This window comes from Plectropomus leopardus, chromosome 16 (genome assembly GCF_008729295.1).
Source record: "Plectropomus leopardus isolate mb chromosome 16, YSFRI_Pleo_2.0, whole genome shotgun sequence".
Classification (NCBI taxonomy): Eukaryota; Metazoa; Chordata; class Actinopteri; order Perciformes; family Serranidae; genus Plectropomus; species Plectropomus leopardus.
Genome location: NC_056478.1, coordinates 12,606,020 through 12,629,332, shown reverse-complemented (window position 1 = coordinate 12,629,332; position 23,313 = coordinate 12,606,020). Strand labels below are relative to the sequence as shown.

General features: G+C 37.9%; 2 protein-coding genes across 2 annotated transcripts; one reads left to right on the top strand and one right to left on the bottom strand.

The window, feature by feature from the left end:
• Positions 1–396: 396 nt before the first annotated feature.
• kif25 (kinesin family member 25) lies at positions 397–10,804 on the bottom strand. Its single transcript, XM_042503927.1, has 15 exons — positions 10,736–10,804; positions 10,505–10,570; positions 8,771–8,890; positions 8,480–8,621; positions 4,432–4,535; positions 4,252–4,337; positions 4,101–4,140; positions 3,944–4,011; positions 3,786–3,860; positions 3,497–3,643; positions 3,057–3,227; positions 2,548–2,702; positions 2,194–2,442; positions 1,573–1,728; positions 397–1,248 (listed from the first exon to the last, which is right to left on the bottom strand). Exons 1-15 carry the CDS (start codon positions 10,802–10,804, stop codon positions 1,097–1,099), a joined length of 1,800 nt encoding a protein of 599 aa, XP_042359861.1. The 3' UTR covers positions 397–1,096.
• A 1,891-nt stretch (positions 10,805–12,695) lies between these two features.
• ccdc167 (coiled-coil domain containing 167) lies at positions 12,696–15,487 on the top strand. Its single transcript, XM_042503796.1, has 4 exons — positions 12,696–12,806; positions 13,011–13,105; positions 13,240–13,292; positions 14,713–15,487. Exons 1-4 carry the CDS (start codon positions 12,756–12,758, stop codon positions 14,829–14,831), a joined length of 318 nt encoding a protein of 105 aa, XP_042359730.1. The 5' UTR covers positions 12,696–12,755; the 3' UTR covers positions 14,832–15,487.
• The last annotated feature ends 7,826 nt before the right edge of the window (positions 15,488–23,313 follow it).

Here is a 23,313-nt window from a genome sequence, read left to right as displayed (position 1 = left end):
CATGGCTGCAGCTTACAGCAGCGAAACAGACTGCAATGTAACATGAAGGGGTTTCATCAATTTAAACGTGCTCTTTTTGGCCACTGACATGCTCAGATCTGACGACATTATAGAAAGGATCCCTGCAAAGACAGACTATTTTGATAAAGAGTAAGATCATTTTTGTTTCCTAGAAACAGCCACAAAATTGTTATCATCAAACCCACTAGACTCCAGATAAATAAAAAGTATTTTTATCCTTGTAAAACAAACTTCATTTCAGGTCAACAGATACTAAATAAAACGCACATAAGTCATCTTTGTTTGTCTTTTCACTGTTACAACAGTCACCAACTCTGGTTTGTTTGAAATAAACCCTTGATTCACCCACTTAGATGTGAAAATATGCTTGTCCAGTGCACTCTAAAATGAACGTTTATTTAGATGGAGTTTTGTTGGTATGGTGATAGGGATTTAGGGGCTGTTTCTGGTTTCTAAACAAAATGATCTGACCTTTTAACACTAGCAATCCTTTCCATAATGTCAGACACTTGCAATAAAAATATGAGCCTGTTAGTGTCATAAACAAGCACTTTAGTGGACATAAATTAATGGTGCACAAATTCCCCAAGTGGTTACATTGCAGCATCTATTGTAGCTGGTGGTTGCAGTGCTCTCGCTCAATATTGGACCATTAGCCACTTAAACACAATAAGTGTTTAACGAAAGTGGAAATAAATTTAAAATTAGTGATTTTATACTAAACTGAGTTATCATTCATAATCCAGCCTTTCAAGAATTTCATTGTTATTTCAGGTGATTGCCAGGGTTTTTTCATATTAATAATCTGTTTTACATTCAACCATCAAGCAAGTCTTTGCAGCTTCAATCAGCCCTGTAATAAAATTAATGCTATCAATATCTGTTTAAAATATATATAAACTATTCTGGAAACACAAACCTATTCCCCAGGAGCTACTAAGAGTAAGAGAATAATAATACATTTGGAGGTATGTATCTTACACCCTCAAATCCGTTCTGCTGGCATGACTGATAGAAGGATCTATGGATGTTGCCACAGCATCTGCATAAGGATGGAGTCTCTTTCTGTGTCTTGTCACTTAACTTTAAGGGTGTTATTCTTTCTTCGCGGTAGCTCCTTCTGGACCTGACGCGCCCGCATGCCAAAGCCCAGAGACTGCAGAGACTCAGTAATGAAGTGCTGCGTAGGAGAGACGCACAGCATCACCAGCAGCTTGGCATCGCCACCTGTCGGAGAAGATGGAGAAGAACATGAGGAGTTGATAAACAATAATGGAAAATTTAGATTAATAACATTTTTGTGGGAAGAAATATATTTACCAGCACATTTTTACTGAGTATTTTGAGTGACTCTATGTTTTGATATCCTCGTGTGTGCATGTTAGAGTAAGGGTTGGTACGAGGAATTTCTCAGCTAGATGAGGACATTATGAGGTTGAATGAATCTTTCCAAGAAAAAGCAGACACTGGTGGCATGGGTCAAAGGTCATAAAAAAGAGCGAAAGAGTGTGTGTGTGTGTGTGTGTGTGTGTGTGTGTGTTTGTGTCTAACCTATGGCATCCTGTAGCAGATGAGTGAGTTTACTGTTCCTGTACGGGACGTGTGGTCTCTGCTCAGCCAGAGCACCCAGGACATCAGACAGAGCGGAGAGACTGCGGTTTATACAGGACATCTCCCACAAAGCTGCACCCGAAACTCCAGACATACCTTGCACACACATACAAATAGACATATTTATATGTCCTAAAATGATTGATCTACTCAGTAAACAGGCGTCGGTTGTACTGGGTTTAATTACCTTTTTCTCGTATAAATAAAAGTTTTAAAATATGGTAGTAACAATGATCAACATCCTACAAAAGGAATGAGAGAAAGGGGGAAGATGTAATTTTTTTGTGAGTCCAACTTGTAACTATTTAAGAGTCAGCTTTTCTCTTAAGAATTAAGGCATCAAAGCAAAGACATGTCCACAACTTGACATTTGAAATTAATTTTTAGCTGCAGTTATTCTAGAACATCTTAATTAGGCATATGTCTGAAACACCATTTTGCTAAGAGGAGTTAATTTTCTGGTTAAAATATTGGCTGGTGCATTTTAAAATGCAGAGGCAACAATGTTCCCAAGACATCTGCAAACTCAAGGAGCATCCTTCAGCAGTGAGCCCCTCTCACCAGCACACTCGCTCCCTGCCAGGTCCACCAGCTGCAGCTTGGTCCTGAGTGGAGCCTGTGAGATGCTCGGCCTCGGGGATGGACACGGAGAATGGGAGGGGGAGCGGCAGGGAGAGGAGGCTGTGCTTGCAAAGAGATGATCGTCGGATGATTGGCGGGCGGCAGGGTTGGCACGACGACAGCGTGGACTCCACCACTCCTTCTGGGTGGAGCGCTGCATGTTCTTCTTGGCACTCTGTAGCCTGCGGGCTGAATGAGAGAGTAATAAAGTCATAATTTCACAGAGCGTGCGACCAACAGGTGTCCTTGATGTTAGTGTGTAGGTTTGTGAGTGTGTGTATGAATGCATCTTACCCAGAGCCAGTGCATTGGGGCTCTTGGAGGAAATGGTGAGGGTGACAATGAGGTGAGAGCGTGAGGAGTCAGTGTGGATGAGGGTGGGACAGTGAGCTCTGAGCTTTAAAACGCTGCTGATGATCTGCATCACCTCAGAGGCGTTACTGACGGGCCTGTAAAACATATGAAACACATGCACCATTACAGGGGATTTTATTCTTAAGAGCTGCTAGAATCAATATTTTTGATAATTTTGTATGTTAACTTATATTGCTCCATGTTTGGTGGATATGTAAATGAGCTTTTTTTGTGAACATGTTAGCTGTATAAACTTTATAAAAGGGACAGTTCACTCGAAAAATCCAAATATTTATTTTTCCTCCTACCTGTAGTGCTATTTAAACGACACAAAGCTATTTCAGCCAGCAGATACTGCCATCTAGCTGCAAAATGTCATCTTCCAGACCTTTCATAAAAAGGTACAAAAACTTTGTGCACACAGCGACCTCAGCAGCAGCTGTACTCACTTGTGTGTGAGGGAGATGACCTCGCTGGAACCAGAGGAGGTGGTGATGACATCCCGGCGCTGGTTGGCGGTGTTGCCATCTCGGGCCAGAAGGTCAAGCACCTCGTTGTTGTAGACCTCCATCACTGAGACCTCGACTGTGTGGCTCTCTGCAGGCTTCTCAGAGATCAGTCTGGGTCACAAACACAGGAACAGACACACAACCACGGATACATTAAGAAAAGAAAAGGTCAGCCCAGTTATATTCTCTTTTAACTCTCAGTGCACATTATGAATTAATTGACTAAATGTTTTTAATCTCTGATGGATTTAAGGCTTGAATTAGAATACAGTTAGTCAAATTTACTGCTATTTTCACACAAAACACACCTACCTCTTGCAGTCATTACACACTGTAAACATCAGAAAAACAAATGAATAAAAAATGTGTTTCTTTCTCACCGAAATAGCTCAGCTGCAGCCTTGGGGATGACACCCTGCTGTGTCTCCTGCTGCGTTGTTGACTGCTCCTCCAGCTGCTGGGATCCCATCATGGTGTAAGTCTTTCCGCTGCCTGTCTGCCCGTACGCCATGATACACACGTTATAGCTGCAGGGCAGGGATACCATGCTGTTTGTCATGTATTTCATTATTTATTCTTCAATTACGTAGGGTAGTGTTTACTGTATAGAGTTTGAATGTATGCTTTTGTACGACATAGTCCATATTTAGTATGTTTTTTCACACTTACCCGTCCAGCAGAGATGTGAGGAGCGGCTTGACTTCATCGAACACTGCATCCTGTGAATCCTCTGGTCCATGCACTCTGTATGATACAAAGGATTATTATTATTGACCAATACTTGAATGGAAAAATGCACATTGCATTAGGATTGTGTTGGATTTTACCTCTCAAATTCAAACATCTTGTTTTGCACTGGCATCCCTGTTTTTATGCAATTCACCATCACAGCATCCTTCAAAAAAACAAGGAATAACATAAACAAGGACACTGGATGAAATAATCAATGAAATAAAATGAATTCTAATAGTTTGTGGAACTCACATCACTTATGATGGAGACCACTTCTTCTGGCGATGCTGGTCTGATAGAGAAAAACACAGAATTTGATTATTTTTTAGCTTTTTATGCACAGAAAAAACTCAGCAATCACACAGTATTTCATGTTGTCCTTATGAATCGTGTGTTGACCCACCTTGATCCAGAGGTGGAGGACTGGACGTGGTCAAAAGGTAGAACTGGTCGCACCCTGCAGTGAACCCTGATGTTGCCTCTTAATTCCTGCGGCAAAAAAAGAATGACAGTCGAAGGTCAAACTAACAAGCTACTGTATTACTCTTAATGATGTCTTTTGACACTTAACATCAATCCTCACCACAAGTGCATTATGGAGTTCTTTCCTCCTCTGCCTCTCTGCCTTGCACTTCTCCCTCTCCTCCTCCAGAGAGCGCTCCAGAGCTGCAACACTTCCTTCCAAGTCTGAGCAGAGACAGCAGAAAGGGATTTGTTAAAGGGATAATAAACCCCCAAATCAAAAATACATATTTTATCTCTTACCTGTCGTACTATTTATCAGTTTAGATTGTTCTGATGTGAGTTTTCAAGTGTTGAAGATATCGGCCGTAGAGATGACTGCCTTCTCACAAATATTCTGGAACTATATAGCACTTGACTTATGGTGCTCAAATCGCCAAAAAAATACCTTTGAAAACTTAACAGCAATGTCTCTTTCCAGAAATGATGGCCTAGTTACTCAAGATAATCCACAGACCTTGATGTGAGCAATTTCATTCAGGAACTATTTTCTTTCTAAATTTCTTCTTTCTAATTTTCTGTCACTGTCACTGTGCAGAAAGAAGCGTGCATCTACGCATGAGAGGCTCATGCCAAGAGTGAGATGTAAAGATTAGTTAGCTGCGTAGTGCTAGGTGAGCTAGCAGTGGTGCACTGCACTTGGATAGCACTTTTCTAGTCTTGTGACCACTACAAGCTCTTGCACACTACATGTCACATTCACCCATTCACACACACATTCACACACAATGTTGGCCGAGGCTATTGTATAAGATACCACCTGCCACTCAGTAACTATTCACACGCACACACACACTCCAATGATGCAACATCGGGAGCAATTTAGGGTTCAGTATCTTGCCAAAAGATACTTTGACATGTTGCCTGGAGGAGCTGGGGAATGAAACCCTGACCTTCCGATTAGACGACGACCTGCTGTAGCTCTGAGTCACAGCTGCTCCGGCACAGTTCCTTTTGCGTTGTGATACAGTTGGCAGGAGTAGTTTGGTAAAAGTTCAATAGTTCCTACATGAAACTGCTCACAGCAAGATCTGTGGATTAAGAGTTTCCGGGTCATGATTTCTGGAACGAGACGTTGCTGTTGAGTTTCTCAGATGTGTGTTTTTGTTGGGTATTTTTTTGGTTTAGGTACTACAAGCCAAGTGCCATCTAGTTTCATTATATTAGAGAGAAGGTAGACACCACGACGGCCAGTATCTCCAACACTCAGCAGCTCACACCAAAACAATCTAGACTAATAAATACCACTACAGGTAAGGAAAAAATAACCCAGTTATAATTAATTTTGTCCATAAAATTAGATATTGTGTGCAACTGCATCTGAGTTTTGGGGGAATCTGGAGTGGTGCAGTAATAAAGCATGTGGCTCAAGGTAAGTAGAAAGCAGTAAAGAGAATGAATGGCTGTCTATAAAAATCAACTCCACAGCCAGAGGCATCTGTTCTCTGGTGTAAATCTTTGAATTTAGGCCAAGTCTTTAATCCTGGTGCACACTTGGCACCAACCACCCTCATTCACGCAGGACAGACTGAGGCATTCAAGAATAGTCTTGGTCGAACATAAATAGAACAGAATAGAGTAAGACTTTTGTGTTTAAAGATTACTTGCAACATAAATTGTTCTCAAAAATTAAAAATAACAGTAACAAAAAGGCACAGGCTGTTTACATTGTAAAATATTTCTGTACTTTAAAGACTTTAGAACATTAACTCGCTGCTGTGTGCCTGTAAATTATTAATTAATTGAAATTTAATTGATGGTTTATTTTTTTGGCATGTTACCAGCAAACTCTGGTATAAGATAAAACTAGAAGTACCATCTTGTGGTTATATGCCTCTGCCAAACAGTCAAGTTGCAGTTTACAACCATGACTTTGCATACTTGTGTAATGTGTGTAGTGAAGACTGATACAGAGGACTGACAGAGAGCTGTGTTGCATCGTACAAAAACAACCACCTAAAGCTGCAAAGTTGTAGCCATGACAATTAAGTATCTGACCAAATGTCTCCTCTTCTGTTCCTGAGTTGTGGCGTTGGATAACGGCCAGAAACCACAATGATGTCACAGTGAAGTTGACATTTGACCTTTTGGATATAAAATGCTATCAATTCATTATTTTATCCTGTTAGACATTTGTGTGAAGTTTTGTCATAATTAGCCTATGCATTCTTGAGTTATAGCCAAAAAAATGTTTTGTGTCATAGTGACCTTTGACGACCAAAATGTATTCAGTTTATGGTTGAGTCCAAGTGAACATTTGTAATAAATTTGATGAAAGTCGTCAAAGGCCTTCACGAGATATAACATTCACAAAAATGGGACGGACGCATAAAAACAGTTTATCGACTAATATTACCTCAAAAAATACGACAAACAGACAAAGGATTTGTAATGATGCATATTATATCAAATTTAGGACAGATATTTACTTTAATAGCCCGGCAGATGGTTGACTCACCCACAGCACAACCAGCACAGCTCTATAAATCATCATTACACCAAAGCTTGTGTGTGAAATATAAAGTTAAAATCAATTAACAGCCCTACAATGTAACAAATATTTATGAGCAAGTAATGAACGAAATGTAACATAAATGCAATTTAAGAAAAACGTCACAGTGGTTCAAATTACAACCCAGATAGGTTGATACTAACAGGAAAGACAACATTTTGAAGATAGTGAAGATAAGTAGGTATATTTTCACATTGACCATAAAAGGCTACAAAAAGTGATTTTGTGCAGAAGAGATTGCAACAGCAAGTACAACACGTGCCCAGGTGGGTCAGTTTTAACCAGTCACCTGAGCCATGGTGACTAGCTGACTGAATTAGAACAAAACAGTCAACCTTGGACGACCTGAGAGGGGCGGAGTGAGAGAGGAGAGGGGAGGGACTGTGAGAGAGGATTACCAGCCAACGCATACTAATCAAGATACAGCCAGCACAAAACGTGTAAATCACTTTAGTATGCAGAGGGACACTGAGACGATGAATGAGTGAACAGATCAGACAAGTTAATAGAAGTGACAGGTAGAAGATGTAACACCAGAAAGATGAGATACATTTTTTTCTTTTAAATGATGTCCTCAAAGACACTTTACGATTAAATCTGACAGTTTGAAACCTCCTCTGTGGTTTACAGTTCTTGGTAGAATCTGAGTCGACTGAGCAGCATACAAAAGCTGAGCAGATGCTGGTGCAGAGTCTTTTAAGGATAATAAGTTAATTTGTTGCAACAGCCACTGTTCAGCCCACAGGACAAAAGCACATACTAAACTTTAACAAACTACTACTATGAAAACTTACATGGAGAATATGTGCATTTAGAGCATATAGACACATATAAATAGTATTAGCTGATTATTATTTGAATTATTAGACTCCTTAATGCTGTTAGTGGCATCAGTCCCAATAATCCTTTCAGGTGAACTCTGCAGACCAGTCCAGCTGTCAAGTGTGGTCAAAACGAAATACAGTAACCTATGCAATGCCACAGTGTCCCTTTTAAATGTATTGCAGAAAAGTAACACAATGCCTGTTTTTATGTGTTGATGGTTGTGGGAACAAAAAACGCAGTTTGAACGGGTTTCAGTCACACATTATTTGCACTTAACAGTATGAATGTAAAAATATTGATAACACAGTGTATTTTAGACATATTGAGCTGATCTGGAAAATCCAGGATTAAACAAAAATATACAATCTTGCCAAAATGTATGCCATATGCATAAACACAGCCAAAATTATCAAAAACATGAAGAACAAAAAGGGCATCAAATGCACCAAACAGTCCTGAAGGGTTAAAGCTCTGATCCAAAGATTTGCACTTTTAAATTTTTAACTACCGCAGATCAGTTTTATGGACAGAGTGTAAGTGCCTTAAGATGCTGCTTTTCTGATAGCTGCCTGCTCAACACAGCTCACTGCACCCCGACTCCACCATGACGCCCAAATTTGGAATTCCAAAATCCAAGCACTTGGCAAGATGACAACAAATAGTCCCCATAACTCCCAGCCTCAAGGAAGTTTTTTCAGAATCATTAACTAAGGATGATGCCAAAGATGTTGCATCTATGTTAACTTATGGTGACACACACTCACATACTTACTTTGAACTTTGTCTCCATGGTGACAATTTAGAGAACAGCTGGCTTGTGCTAGTTTTTCCAGCAGCTGCTTGCTCTGCTGCTCGAGCTCAGTGGAAAAACTTAAATACGCTGCAAAAAGTTCACTCAAATCCTGCTTTACAGCCTGCCGCAAACACAGAGAGAGGAAAAATTAAAATTGCAGTGTTTTGTGTGTGGGTCTTTCTGAGTTTCTATACTACTTGCCTCTCTTGACTTTGAATGCTATTTAGTGAAACATCTCAACAAAACCCACTCATTTCAATGCATTTGTACCTGGACCTCAGAGAGCAGTTTGGCGAGGGCGGACCGTGTTATCTTCTGTGCACTCCTGTGGTGCTCATGATCCAGGGCCTTCGTTTCCTCTTCATTGTCCCGACGGATTTTCCCAAGACACTGTAAAGGACGTGACATCAACATACTTATTCTGCACCACTTCATTATTTCTTAATACCAGCTACTAATTGACTAGCAGCTAAAATAAGATTTCCCCCCACTTATATGATGTAATGCGTAATTGAATTTAACTGATTTTTTAATAATAATATGCAAGTTTGTTTGTTCAATTACTGAGCAGTAGGAGAAAGCAAAATTTCCCCAGTTGATAGTATGCTCTAATGAGCCATACAGCACACAAAATGTTGAGAGACAGTGGGGACTCCAAAACCCATACAGAAACAGACAACACTAAATTATTAGCAATTGTGTTATTCAGTTTTGTAGCATCCTGTTTTGAATTATCAGGGACTAATTACTTCTTCAGGAAGTGAATTTACAATAATGATCAGCTTAAGCCTGTAAGTGAATGTATGGCTGCTCACCTACATTCATTTTTGGTTGAACGGAAAAGACACACGAATAACCAGTGAAATTAATGATGCACAATATCAGGACCCTGGAACCGTCTCTCTTAGCAGGGGTCGACTGATAATGGTTTTTCAGGGTAGATGCCAATTATTAATAGTCAATGAAACCAATAACCGATATTTGAAACTGATATGCATTTACAATAAAACTGAAAAAAAAATTCTGTCAATAATTAGAATTTAGAATATAACAAACTCCAAAAAAACCCCTTTGTTTAAATGTCCTTAGCAAATGTTAAATCAAAACTGAGATGTTCAACATCATATACAGAAAGTTCCCAGCAACTTTTTTAATTTTTTATTTTATAAAGTCAAGGGAAAATTTAAATAGAAAATGAATGAATAAAAATATCTCCCTGAGTTTTTACAAAGTAAAAGTTACTCCCATGCTGGCACTTAATTTTATCGGTGATCATTAAAATAAAACACCGATACAGATAATCTCAAAATGCCAAACATTGGCCCCAGGTGACAATGACCCATTAAAAAATGATGGCCCAAAAAATAGCAACATATGAGTAGAAAGTTACAAAAATAACTTTAGTAAGTAATAATTCACCAGAATTAAAAAAAAAAAAAAAAAAAAGTAATATACAAGAATAAAACAAAAATCCCCCCAAAACATACCAAAAAAAATCTAAAAATTAAATAAAAAATTAATGATTTATTTCGGTAAAATGTTTTTAAAGACATAATTTGTATTCAACATTTCCCTGTTTTTTTGGAGAATTTTCTAATTTTCTTCTTTCTTTTTGTGCGACATTTCTTGCCAACTTGCTCATTGCCTTTTTCCCCGTGTCTCCTAAAAAAATCCAGCCAGTTTTTATTCTTATAGCACAGGTTGTTTATTTGACTATTCAGGTTCAGCTGATCTTCACTGTCCATCAGCTATAATCATCAGACATTGAGTGGTGCTCTCTGATACATCTTCAAATGAAATGTGATCCAACCTCTTCATATTAAAAAAGTCATTCACACAAAAGCTGCCTTGAGCAACTGTAAGTGTATAAGGTTAAGTAAGGTTAAGGAATAAATATAACAGAATCTAATATGCTCATCCATAAGAGAGCACAACAGAGTAAACACGGATTCCCACAGTCCAGTGTTTAAGCCTGTAAGTCATGAATGGCACAAATCTTCTTACCTCGGCAAGCCTTAAATGAAGAATAGCATTCTCTGTCTCCAGTTCCAGTATTCGCTCCTCTTTACTCTGAAAACACAGTGAAACATAACAGTCTGGGTTACATCTCATATACCTGAGTGGAGAATTATTTGGAAAACATCAATGGAGAAAATACAACTCTCTGAACAATCTCTAATAAACTAAAAGTAATCTAAAAGTTAACTAAAAGCATCCGCGAGTCAAATGATTTACCCTCAGTTTGTGCTCCAGCAGGTGAACCTGATGCGCAAATATTTGGTCACGGTTTATAAAAAGAGGCATTTTAACTTAAAGAAAATGAGCTAGCAGAGATGAGAATGGACAGCCTCGTCCGTTTCTTTTACCTCACAGCTGACCAAGTCGTGTCCTCTCAGCTGTATAATCCGATTAACGGTCAACAACAGCTCTGTCAACTCTGCTCACCTGACTGCTGCTCAGGGGGAGGAGGGTGGCAGCCAAAGGCAGGCAGTTCACATTGCAATGTTTATATATATAAGGTCAGGGACTATTCTTTATTCATCAGAGGCAGAAGCGTTAGTTTCATGTGATGTATCCAAAGACCATCAGACCATCGAAAATTGGAAATCAAACAATAATTTCTGTTTTTACAGTTTCTGGCTACGATAAATTGTATAATTTTGGTAATTTGGTAAATCGGTGGTAAAATAAATACAAAATACAACCATTTAAATATTTATACCCCTACCTTAAGCCAAAATAAAAAAAACATAGCTCCCTCCCCAGTGATTGGAAATGATTTGACATGCCGCCCCTTTGTTGCACCACCAACTTCTATCTCATAAATAATGAACAGTCCTTTAGTATGACCATTTTTTTAGCTTCTGAGAGCAAAATACCAAAAAAATCTGATTAAAAGTGGCAGTTTGGCTGCATTGTCAAAAACTGATTATTCTGGTCCACTGGAGCTACAATATTCACAGATTTTACATCTATGTGACTTAAAGCATAACCGTTTTTAAATACTATTAAGTTTATGAAGTCCACTCATTTATTAATCACTTTCACAAAATGATGGCAAGTCGGTGACATGTGTCTCATTTCCCAGAGAGAACCGAGAAATGACTTTCTAGTTGAAAAGTGAGTGATATTAAGTAGACTATGACTAGTCAGAATATTTATATTAATTCAGTATAAATATATCCACTCTTTTCAACTACCTAAAATGCGATCGCATCTATGAGTCACTAATGACACATTTGTTTTGCAAGTTATTATAGAAAGGCGTCCACTGCATGTAGCCTAATGTTTCTTAATATGTGATTAAAAGAGAGATCTAAAAGCTGTCAGCTGCCAACAAGAAGCTTTAGGACATTGTGGAGGCAGAGGTTGTCCCTGTCAAATAAAGAAATAACACTTCTTATTGTAGCCTCATTCACATAAGCAAATACAGGTACGAAGTATAAATTGTGGTTAAGACATAAGTAGCATGGTAAAGAGATGATGGTGTAGAGGATCAGACACTGCGCCTGTTATCGGTTGTGGGGGTTTTGAACATCATTCTACCACCGACCATAGTCGGAAATTATTTTCAATGACAAACAAAAGCAAACTGTGTTGTGTCTAACAGAAAATGTAGAAACTTTTTATATATTAACAAAGTTCATATATTGTCATATTATTTGCTTTATCCTCTTATAATAGCGCAGACCTAGAATATGCAATATTTGATGTATGTGGGCAGAGAAGATCACTCAGATAAATGACAGACTGTGAAGTGACATGTTATCTTTCATATTGATCCGAACCATCAGGCATCCAAAGGGGTCTGATCACCCTCTCATGATGCTACAGCCTTTAATAAATCTAATTAACAACTTGATTAAAAAAAAAGGACTCGCTGTGTCTCTCCTCGGTCGGCAGGTGATCAGTCTCAAGCTCAGAGGAAGCAAACCTGCAGCCAGCAGGTTTGCTTCATGGAGCATGTTGCCATAGTAACTGACTCAGGGTGACACTAAGCTGGCTTTGTGAATCTGAAAACTCAGAGTTTCCCTCATTTCAGGCTCAACATACTCAGAGTTTCTACTAAACCCGCTTTCTGAAATAGGGCCCAGCACACAGGTGTTGTTTATGTGTATCGTTGCACAGATAGAGGGCAGCAACGCCTCCGAAGAGAGGTTTGTTAAGAGCAAATGAAGAAGAACAAGCAGGAAAAAAAACACTTCCGCATAGTCAGATTATCAGCGAGACTGCATGAAGTAGATTTAGTGTCATAATGGCTAAATTTAAAGACAAAAGACGAGAGAAAGTCAGTGTCGCCACTGAGGTAAGACATTTACTTCAGCTAGCTAATGTTAGCTAGCGAGCGGGTTAGTGCGTTAGCTTGTGAGTGTTACTGCATCTCGACATGACCCTTGGTTACTTAAACAAAATTAATTCGTCCACTGTTATATCTGGCGACGTTAATTATGTCGGTTCATGCTCCGTAACTATTGTTTTGGCTGTTATATCTCACCTGTTAATATTGTAGATTGACCGTTTGGAGGAGCGACGGGCACGTTGCCAAGACAACCTGGAGAGAGCTGAGTTCAGGAGCAGGAAGGAGAAGCTGTCTGAAAAGGAGAGGTGAGGGTGATGATGGAGGTGGTGACCAATAAAAACACGATCAAACATGAAATATAACATCAATGGATAACTTTCTGTCTTTGTCCAGAGAGTAAAACTGCTCCTGTCTATGTTTTTCTCTCTCTGCTTTGCAGGCAGGAACTGGAAGATGAAATGACCATCATTAATGAGAGGGTGCAGAAGTTAGGTAAGTCTGCATTTATAAAGTGTTAATTCATACTGTGCAAATCACTGTAGATATATGCAAGAATATTCTTCATGTAATATTGACATGGTGGCCCTCTAGGTGTGTTACATTGGTGTGTGAGTGTGCGTCAATGGGTGAATGAGTGGCAAAATATTATTGGTGTCGACCAAAATTTGATACTGATACCAAGAACTAATACACATTTACAATAAAAATGAAAATATTTCTGTCAAAATTTAGAATTTATAATGAAACAATCCCTAACACAAAACTTTGCTTAACTTTCAACATCATATACAGCAAGTTTGCTGCGACCTTTTTTGTACAGTTCAGAAAATTTTAAATTCAAAAGTCCCTTTACCATTTATATTGCCACATACGTACTTGCATATCAGGTAAGGCAAGTTTGATTATATATAGCATATTTCAGCAACAAGGCAGCTCAAATCGCTCCATAAAAAAACAGCAAAAGCATCAAGACAAAGTGCAAAAGAAGCACATTATAAAAGACCGTTTGAATGCAATTTTTTAAAAAAAATAGCGAGAGGATCTATGATAAAAACAAACTAAAATATTACTAAGACAGGTATAAACTACAAAAATAACTGAGAGTTGCAGTGGACCTGCAGTTTTCTGGGACTTTGTTCCAGATATGTGGTACATTAAACACTGCTTTCCCATGTTTAGTCTTGACCCTGGAGATAGTTTGGATGAGTTTAGATAAATAACATTTTATTACACAGGAAAGGCTTTTTTTATTTAGTCGTAGAAGTGATCTTAGTTACAAAGTTTTGATAGCAACCCTGTTTAATGTTATTATAGTCTGTTACAGGGTTACTCAGTTAGCCATGCTTCCCCTTTTGCAAAATGACAATAATATATAAGATTAATAAACATTTACATGTCCATAACTTATCTTTCTCTGATGTGTTGTTTTTTTTAATTAACTGGATTAGGATTTGGTATGAGGTAGCAATTGTTGCAACACATCAGTCCATTTTTCATCGCCTGCTTTCAACCATTCATTGTTTTCTGTCATTTTTGCCAATATAAAAACCAGTCCCAACATCCCCGCACAGGTCAGATCTACACAGGGACGTTTCTAGGATTTGAGGACATTAGTCAGCAGGTGGGGGGATCCTTTCCTCCTCCTTTTATTTTTTTAGAAACAAGCTCTATTTTGATGCTTTTTAAGAAACCCCACTTTATTAAATTCAAATTACAAAAAAAAGTCCTAGTGTGAATTGGTTTATTTTTTTATTAGAAAATGTTTGATGTGCCCCTGTCCCTGGTTGGATTTGGCCCATGACCGTAAGTCTATTACTATACATTTAGTCTGCCCTGTAAGTTTCATTCCCTCATGAGGTTTTATCTTTAATGGAAACTGATGACTTAAATCAGTTTTATTTCTCATTTCTAGACAAAGAGCTGGAGACGTTACGAGGAGAGAATCGGAAGAACATGCTGTTGTCAGTCGCTCTGCTGGTTATCAGCGCTCTCTTCTACTACGTCTTTATTTACAGCGAAGAGGACTCCTGATACCACCTGCCATCTAAAGGCGACCTAATGCTCTTAGAAGAACAAAAACCTCAGGACCATGTTGTCGTGAGATCAAAAGGCCAGGATTGTAGGCACAAGGATTAAACACGAGAGGAGCTGTGATGATGAAATACTTGAGTCCTCCCTCTAGATGGCATCATCGTCATTGTGTTAATTTCTGATGGACACCATAATGGGTTTAACCTGCACAGCCAGGACAGCTTTTTGGACTAGATTAACACACATATGAGATAATATTAAAATAAAATGAATATTTTTTGTCTTTTGCTCAGCTTGTGTACAGTCACAGTCTATATTTCCATCACTATATAAAGACCTTACTGTTTATTATGACATTCAACATGAAGAATTTCAAACAGTTTGTCCATTAAATGAATGTTTAAATATAAAGTTTGCCTTATGCTACAAATAACGCCAAAGTAATATTGCTATATTTTATACAAAATATTGAAGATATGCTTCGTGAAATGGTGCCGATCAAGTCTGCTTTTGTTTTTCAGTCACATGTAAATAAATGTGTGATGATGCATGGTACACATGTCATGTTTGTATGCTTTGTTTGACACAAAACAGAGAACCTGAAGAATGTATTTTTTGTTTTGATGCATCTATCTCCTAATAAAAGCTGAAATATTGCAAACATCCACTAATTTTTTTGAAATACACTTAAAAACAAATGGTATGTAAGGCTTCAGCCACAAATGTTTTGTAAACATCTAAATATAAAGGGTTTTTTTTCCCAAAGAAGGAACAGGCCTAATAATACATTTCAAAGAATCCCCAAATTTAATAACCTGTCGCTCTTTTCATGCTTGTACTTGAACAAATGTACATAGTTGCATTCCACAACTGTTAACATATATACCTAAATTTAACTTTTTTTCCTACTCGAGTCAATATTGTTTTAATTATACTGTTTGTACTCTGTTCTCAATAATAATTACTAACGACTACTAATATTTTTCCCATCACAATACATTATCTTAAAGTAAAATAATGAAATAAAAAAGTAAATAATACATAAATAAGGGTAAATAAAGTTGCAGAGTGCCTAAAAAGAAGGAGAAAAAGGAAGGACCCCCTCAGACTAGTATACCAATTTTGGCAGCGTATTTAATGGAATGTTTTTACTTCATAGGCTCTTTCTCTGCAGGAGATTGGTATTTAAAAAATGTACTTTTTATTTATAAATGTATCTTGTAAGAATAGTTCATAGTTATAATAGAGGCCCAAATTTGCCACAGTTGTATTTGTCTTTTTTCAAAGAGATTTTCCTCCAATAAACTAGACCAACAAATAACTGAAGATTTAACATGTTGGAGGACATCAGCACTCAGTGGGTGAGATGTTCTGACTGGGAGGTTTATTGTTTGACGCTAGATAAAGAGGAGGTGTAATTCTTCACCCTGTGACAGTCCTGGTGTGAAGTGGTGCTCGGGGGCACTCTGAGGACAACACTGTAAGAAGTCTAACAGCCTGCTCTCTATTCTCAGTGTATTTTTGAAAAAAACAACTAAAACACAGTTTCTGTTATTGACTCTCATCACTTTATAAACGGTGTACTTACGGACCCAGGATTCAGAATCCTTTCAGCGTGTCTCCTCTCCATTAGCTATGGTCCCACTCAGGGCTGAAATAATGGGTGAAATAATGATCATGTTTCTTTGACCTAGATTCTCAAACTGTGTCAATTTCAGGCAAACGTGTGAAAATAGTAAATCAATGACTTTTATCCCGTTATCTCTTACATGTTTTGTCACCCGACCCTTCTCCCAGACTGTAATACACAAGTATACCTTCTATCTATCAGTACACCTTTTCCACATAAAATCTGCAGTTTTCAGTTTTGGTGCAATTTAGATGATTGTTCTCATAGAGATTTTGAATAAAAGTATGAATTAGGGCTGCACAATATGAGGAAGGTATGCAGTAACACTGTTAAATATCACAACAACAATATCATGTGCGAAAAGTAAATACATACTAAAGTGTATTCAGTGCTGCATTTCCGCTGTTTAAGTATACCACTAAAATACAACAAATTGATTGCTAAATTTAAAATGATATATATTTATATATATATTATATATTTCCAACATTCTTTGATTGAAGAAAATATACTGATCACAAGTTGGTCCATTATAATAAATGAAAGTTGCATATGTAATTGAATTATCCACTGACATTTTCTTTCAACTAACTCAAAAAATCCCTGAATACAATATCACAGTCTTTTGCAATACATTTTGGGCGCAACTGACAATAAAAAAGCCACATATTGTGCAGCCCTAGAATAGATAATTTAATTACATTATTTGTCCCCAGTCGGACAATTATGCAACAGTTGAATGCATACACTTGGCACATAAAACACAAGGCACACTAAGACCAACATAAATACACAATAAAAATACTAAGTCAATTAAAAAGACTTTTACACATGTTTAAAAAAGGTTTTGCACACTTACATCCATGCAGTGTTTCACTTTAGTCTGTCAGAGCATACATGAGTCAACAATGAACAGGCAGGGAGAAGTCACCAGTTTCAGTTTAATCATTGGCAGTATGCAACACACCTTTGCACAGCCCTGGTGTCAGAAGCTCCACCTCCTGGGAATTGTAGTTTTTCAGTACTTGATGGCATACTCTGAGGCATTCAGATGGAAGTCATCCTTATAATAAAATAACAAGATACATTCAAGGGTGCAATAGAAATAAATACAGAAAAACATATATAATCAAGAAGCACCTATAATTATCTTATAATTATACCTATAATTACATGAAAACATTTTCATCAAATAGTAAATGGGGCTTTGAGTGAAATCAGGCAGAGTGCCATCATGAGCCATCGTCCTGCACATTAAAAAAGATTAAATATTAAATTAAAAAATGTTTTAACCCATTTGCAAGGAACCACCTTTCCCTTGCAACCCAAATGCCAAAAACAGAGTTAATTATTATTATTTATTTACAATTCTGAAAACAATGGATACTTTACATTTGTAAGTTACGAAGCGGCTACATTAAAACTACTACTGTGTAGTTAGGCTTAGGCAAAAAAATCTAGTCAGGTGGACCTTAATGGTACTTGATGATTTTTTGTAGAGTACATTTGGACTAACAGTGTGAGGGATGTGGCCGTTTCAAAATTACTTGTTTGGTCTTAATTGCAGCGCCTTTGTCAGGCTATTTTAAGTCATATTTTTGAAGCAGCATTTGGTCACAGCTCTTAATCATTGGTGAAAATGTCATGCATCTGCAATGCTCCATGTCAGTGGAATTTGCAGAAACGTACGGGAAGAAACATGATGATAAAAAGTAGAAAGATTATCACATTTAATTCTGTCCCGTGTCTAAAGATCCCTGGTGTATGAAGACGGTCAAAGTAATTTTATAATTGTAGCCTTCTCTATCTACTGATTATAGAAGTGTTTTCCAGTGTTACATTCAAAAATATGTCATCATTTTCTGTCAACAAATCTATTAAAATGATCAAAAACAACAGTATTAGTCAATTGGTGGCTGTGCAGTACTCGGCCCCATGCCATCGGTTCTTGATAGTAGAATTAATTAACTGTTGTCTTCTTGTCTTTGGGATTTGTAGACAATAAAAGAAATAAGGACTAGACTTATCCTTTAGTTAAAATAATTTCAGGCCCTTTTCTTTTAATGCAGGCGGTGACCTTTAGTTGTGGTGAGAAATCAGTAAAATATATTACAGGACAGCCCAACAAATAAGTGTTTGTTTGCCCTCCCTCCTACACACTCTATTATCACTAACACCGCCCACAGCACGCCTACACACCCTCAATCTCTCATCCCCACATTAAGCAAATGTAAACAGTCTATTATGCAACACTTCTGTGGGATTTAAAAAATCATTATGGCCCCTGAACACGTTTAAATATTCATTTTCACGTTGTGGCTGCTCATTGACAAACATATCAAACTAGATATGTTAAAAAAAGTCACATAATAGATGGAATATTTTGTTAAGTAGGTACGTTTCTTTAGTGCTTATGTTAAATTCTAAATTCTTTTGAATTTTAAGCATTTGATTTAATGAAGCCAGTTTCTATACAATTAAACAACTGACAAATGATTGTGGGAAAAGCAAAAAATAAATTAAATTAAAATAAAATAAAATAGTGAGTCTTATTAGTCTTATGTCTGGTCAATTCTTCACTGCTTTTCCTAAAAATATATAAAAGCAACAGTCCCTTTGCTGATAAACTACTTCTGCACAGGACAGATTAAGTGGCCTCAAGTTATGAAACTACAGGACATATTGTATTCTTTTTTTCAGAACAGGTCTGTCTGAGCCACAAAATGCCAGATGTCAGTTTATATTCTTTCGGTCCTGAAGCAGAAGGATGTTTGAGCTCACCCTCTGCAGGTGGAGGTTCAGTGTCGGCGCACTGGTCAGATGTCATTATGTAAGTTAAGTCACCTTTTCAAGTATTGAACCTTCCTTACTGCCCTTTTGGGGAAGTTCACTTGAGTCAAATTACGTAACAAAGGTTTTATATCAAATGTTTGTTATTGGTTTTTTTTTTCTTCCATATTTATCATTTACAAACAAATTAATAAAAGGGCTAGCACCAACCTTTCACCTCTGCCTTTTAAAACCACATGTCCCCCCCAAAGTCATTGAGTTCTGCAGACCAGGGATAACATTTCTCTGTAGGCCAAAGTTCCCTTTTTCCATTCGATTTTGGATTAATTAAAAAATAAAGTCTGTGGCACATAAGTGTTTATGATACTTACAAGTTTTGTTCAGCAAGATAATCTCCATAAATGAGCATAAATAAAATTGCCAGAAATGAAGAGCTAACATCACCACAGTTTTAGGACTGTGTCTCTATTTTGCCAGATAGAAAGCTTAATATTTGCCTCTGAAAAGTACTAGAGTACTCAAGTAAAGAAACTCAGTTTTTTAGGCCTAATTATGCAAAATATTTGAGTAAATACAAATAGTCGGGCTACATTTCACCTCCAATATTTGGGGTCTAGTTGTGGTCACATGACGCAAATATTTATGAGAGTTGCTTTGTTGCCTGTAAATTTAAAGTTTTGTCCTTTTTTAGTTTCCTGCTGAGATTTTATTTGTCTTAATTTAATCAGTGACTATCCTGGACTTAATGGAGAAAAAAGTCATCTTAGATAACTCTGACACTCACAATTACAGCATCAAATCTCATACTCACCTGTCACTATGACTCATCATTTTGTCCTAGTACAACTGTATTTTCAGACTGAAATCGCTCCTGCTATCGTGCTCATGCTCCATGTTCATAGTTACATTTTATGCATTAACCCAGCTGACATCAAGAGTGACATATAAATGTGTTTTAAGTCTATTACTTTAAAACTGGCAGCATTAAAAGCAGCAAATAGTAAGGAAGTAAATAACCACACTCAGATTATGATGCAAGACACTTTCCTGACTCCTTAGGCTGGTCATGGCTGAATTTATCTCATCCGCACCAAATTTCTACGTCACCACTGCAGTCAGAGTGGTGATAAATAACCTAATCAGTAAATAGGTGATTCTCTCTAAAAGAGGATGATACAGAGTCATGTGGAGGGAGATGATGGGAAAGTGATGTCAGGTGACATGGACAATGTGGAGTTAATGTGTTAAAGAAGTGCCTCTAAAGAGTTGAGTTGTGAAGCTATGACGGTCACACTAGTCTCTACCGGGTGAGATGGGAAAGTTCATTGAGCGTGAGGGAAAGTAGAGGAGCATCAGACACGGTAAGCTGATGTTAAGTAACAGGGCTGAATGAAGGTGTGAGTAATGGAGAGCCTGCAGAAGTACAGAAGTAAGCGAACTGGCTGCAGACATGCTCAGTTGTGCACCAGAACTTTTATCTGCCTTCTCATTATCTCACAGGTCATGTTGACCTGTTTCTCTCAGCAGCGCATTAAAGGCATCTCATTCAGCATGATATTTTCACTCCTCGCCTCAGTTTGCTGCAATGAACTTGTTAAAAAAAACAACTTAAGGCATAGCTGTGCCCCTGGGATATCAAAATAATAATATTCTTAATATTTTTTGTCACTTTGACCTGGTTGTGGAAATTGAGGCAAAATAAGAGTTAAATTGTCAAATAAACCCAGAATGTGTTTGATTTTTGATTGCCCACTTCCCTTTGTGATTGTCTCCTTAAGGCAGAGGCATTTTTTTGTTTGTTTGTTTGTTTTGTTAACAACTCAGGATCCCAAAGCGCTCCCCTCTTTCACTTATGAAATGTGAAAATTACAAATTGTTGTACAATTCGGCAGAAGATTTTCATTCCCTCCCACTTTTACCCTTTAGAAAGTGAGAAACAGTGAAATAGTCAAGATATAGTTGACAAGGACCATTTCGACAGAACAGAAGCTAATCCATCAAGGATGCAGGTTTTGTTTCATTATTGGGAGGGACACCTATGTAATTAACCACTGGAGTCAGAGTCCTTCACTGTCTGCATGCAGGCATGTGAGGAGGCTCCCGGGTGTCTGAAGGTTCAGATACCGCAAGATCAAGACCTTGTTGATGTCTATGCTACAATTATAATAGTATTATACTTGGAGCTATAAATTATGTGAATTATTTGAATTTGTTTTTGTTTTATTAGTTTTCTTGCAGTGACACTCAATTTAAAGCCTGTGGGCCAAATCTGTCCCAAATTGGGTCCTGGGTGGCCCGCCAACCATTTTCACAATTACAGTGTGATAATGTGATCCACACTGGGAATTGTTTTTGTACTTTTAGTATACATAAGGTTAGGTATTAAACAGCATCAAAATAGAGCTTGTTTATATCATAAAAGTGTCACTGAAGGATCCCCATACCCAAAGACAGAGGTCCTAGTTAAGCCTGTAATTTCCTAAAATCCTAGAAATGTCCTAATATCCTAGAAATGTCCTAAAATTCTAGAAACATTGAAAAAAATAATTTTAAAAAAAGTCCTACAATTTTGGAATCATCCTAATATCTTAGAAATGTCCTGAAATCCTAGAACCATCCTAAAATGCCACAAATGCCCTTAAATCCTTGAGACATGTATGGGGCTGCTGCGACTGACTCCTCAATGACTCCTCTCATTTTGCAGAAGTAAGTTGAGTATCTCTGTCCTACACATTTGGAAGACGTTTCAAGTCTGCAACCTTGGCACTATATGCCATTAAAATCCCACACACTGGACCTTTAAGAGAGGTTAGATTTTGTCTACAAATCAGTGGAGAAATGAACAAAAGCAAAGAAATGTGTTTCCTGCTGTGCGATCAACAGCTTTTACCTTCTTTGAACGCATCTCTGATAAAAGGTGACTTTCTGTGTTGTTGTTCATAATTTTTATTAAGCTCACTGTACCTTGAAAAAAGTCTCTCTCCTCACCCACACTCGCCATGTCACAGTGTTTTTCTGAGAAGTTAATGTCCCCTGGGTCAGGTTAAGGGCTGCTTTCTCTCTCTCTCATGCACGCGCGCGCACACACACACACACACACACACACACACACACAGGCAGCACATGCACTGCACACCCACCCACATTCTGGTAAATTACCCATGATGAATCCTAGTAGGTTCCAGGCTACTAACAAGTACACTCATACCGTACAATCCTGTGCCAACACGTGCACACACACGCTCTCTCATACACACTCTCTCTCTTTCACAGACACACACACACACACACACACACACACACACACACACTAGTGTTTGAACAGGCTGCAGGCAGAGGGACGAACAAATGACGATAGCTTTTATTGCAAACCAGATTTTATGTAGCTGATGTGGGCTTGTCTCTGCCTTTCCAAGAGATAAAGCGTGTGTTTGTGTCCATGCTTGTGTGTGTGTGTGTGTGTGTGTGTGTGTGTGTGTGTGTCTGTTTGTGTGTGTGTCTAGTGTCTAATCATCTCTATGTAGGCGGTTCCAAGGTTTTCCCTGGTCACCACTGTGCTCGCCATGGGGAGCACGATCAGAAATTACTGCCACTATTGATTTTCTTTTTCTTCTACCGCCTGTATCTCAAACATTCCTAGGACGCCACTTTCATATGAATATGAAATGACGATCCGGGGGGGAGCAAAAACCAGCAATTACGGTGATTACGTAATCAATAACACCAAAGCCTTTTCCATCGAGCTTATGTCTAACTGAGCAATAGTAATGTTTCTATGGAGAGTGTTTGCTACACCGCTGTAATTAATGTTATTAATGGGGGAATCATTCGACTGTGTACTTTGGTAATTGCCTGGAGAGCTGTTCAGGTCTGCACTGATCAAGCATTACATAATTCAAACACTGCCACCAGCCCATATTTAGTCTAATGGATTTGATATCAAAGGAAAGGTGAATTTCAGAGTTGTTAATATTAACCTACATAACAATAAAAATTCCACTTTGCTGCTGAGAGGAGACGACACACACTCATACATATAGTTTATGACTTTTGGTTATGAAA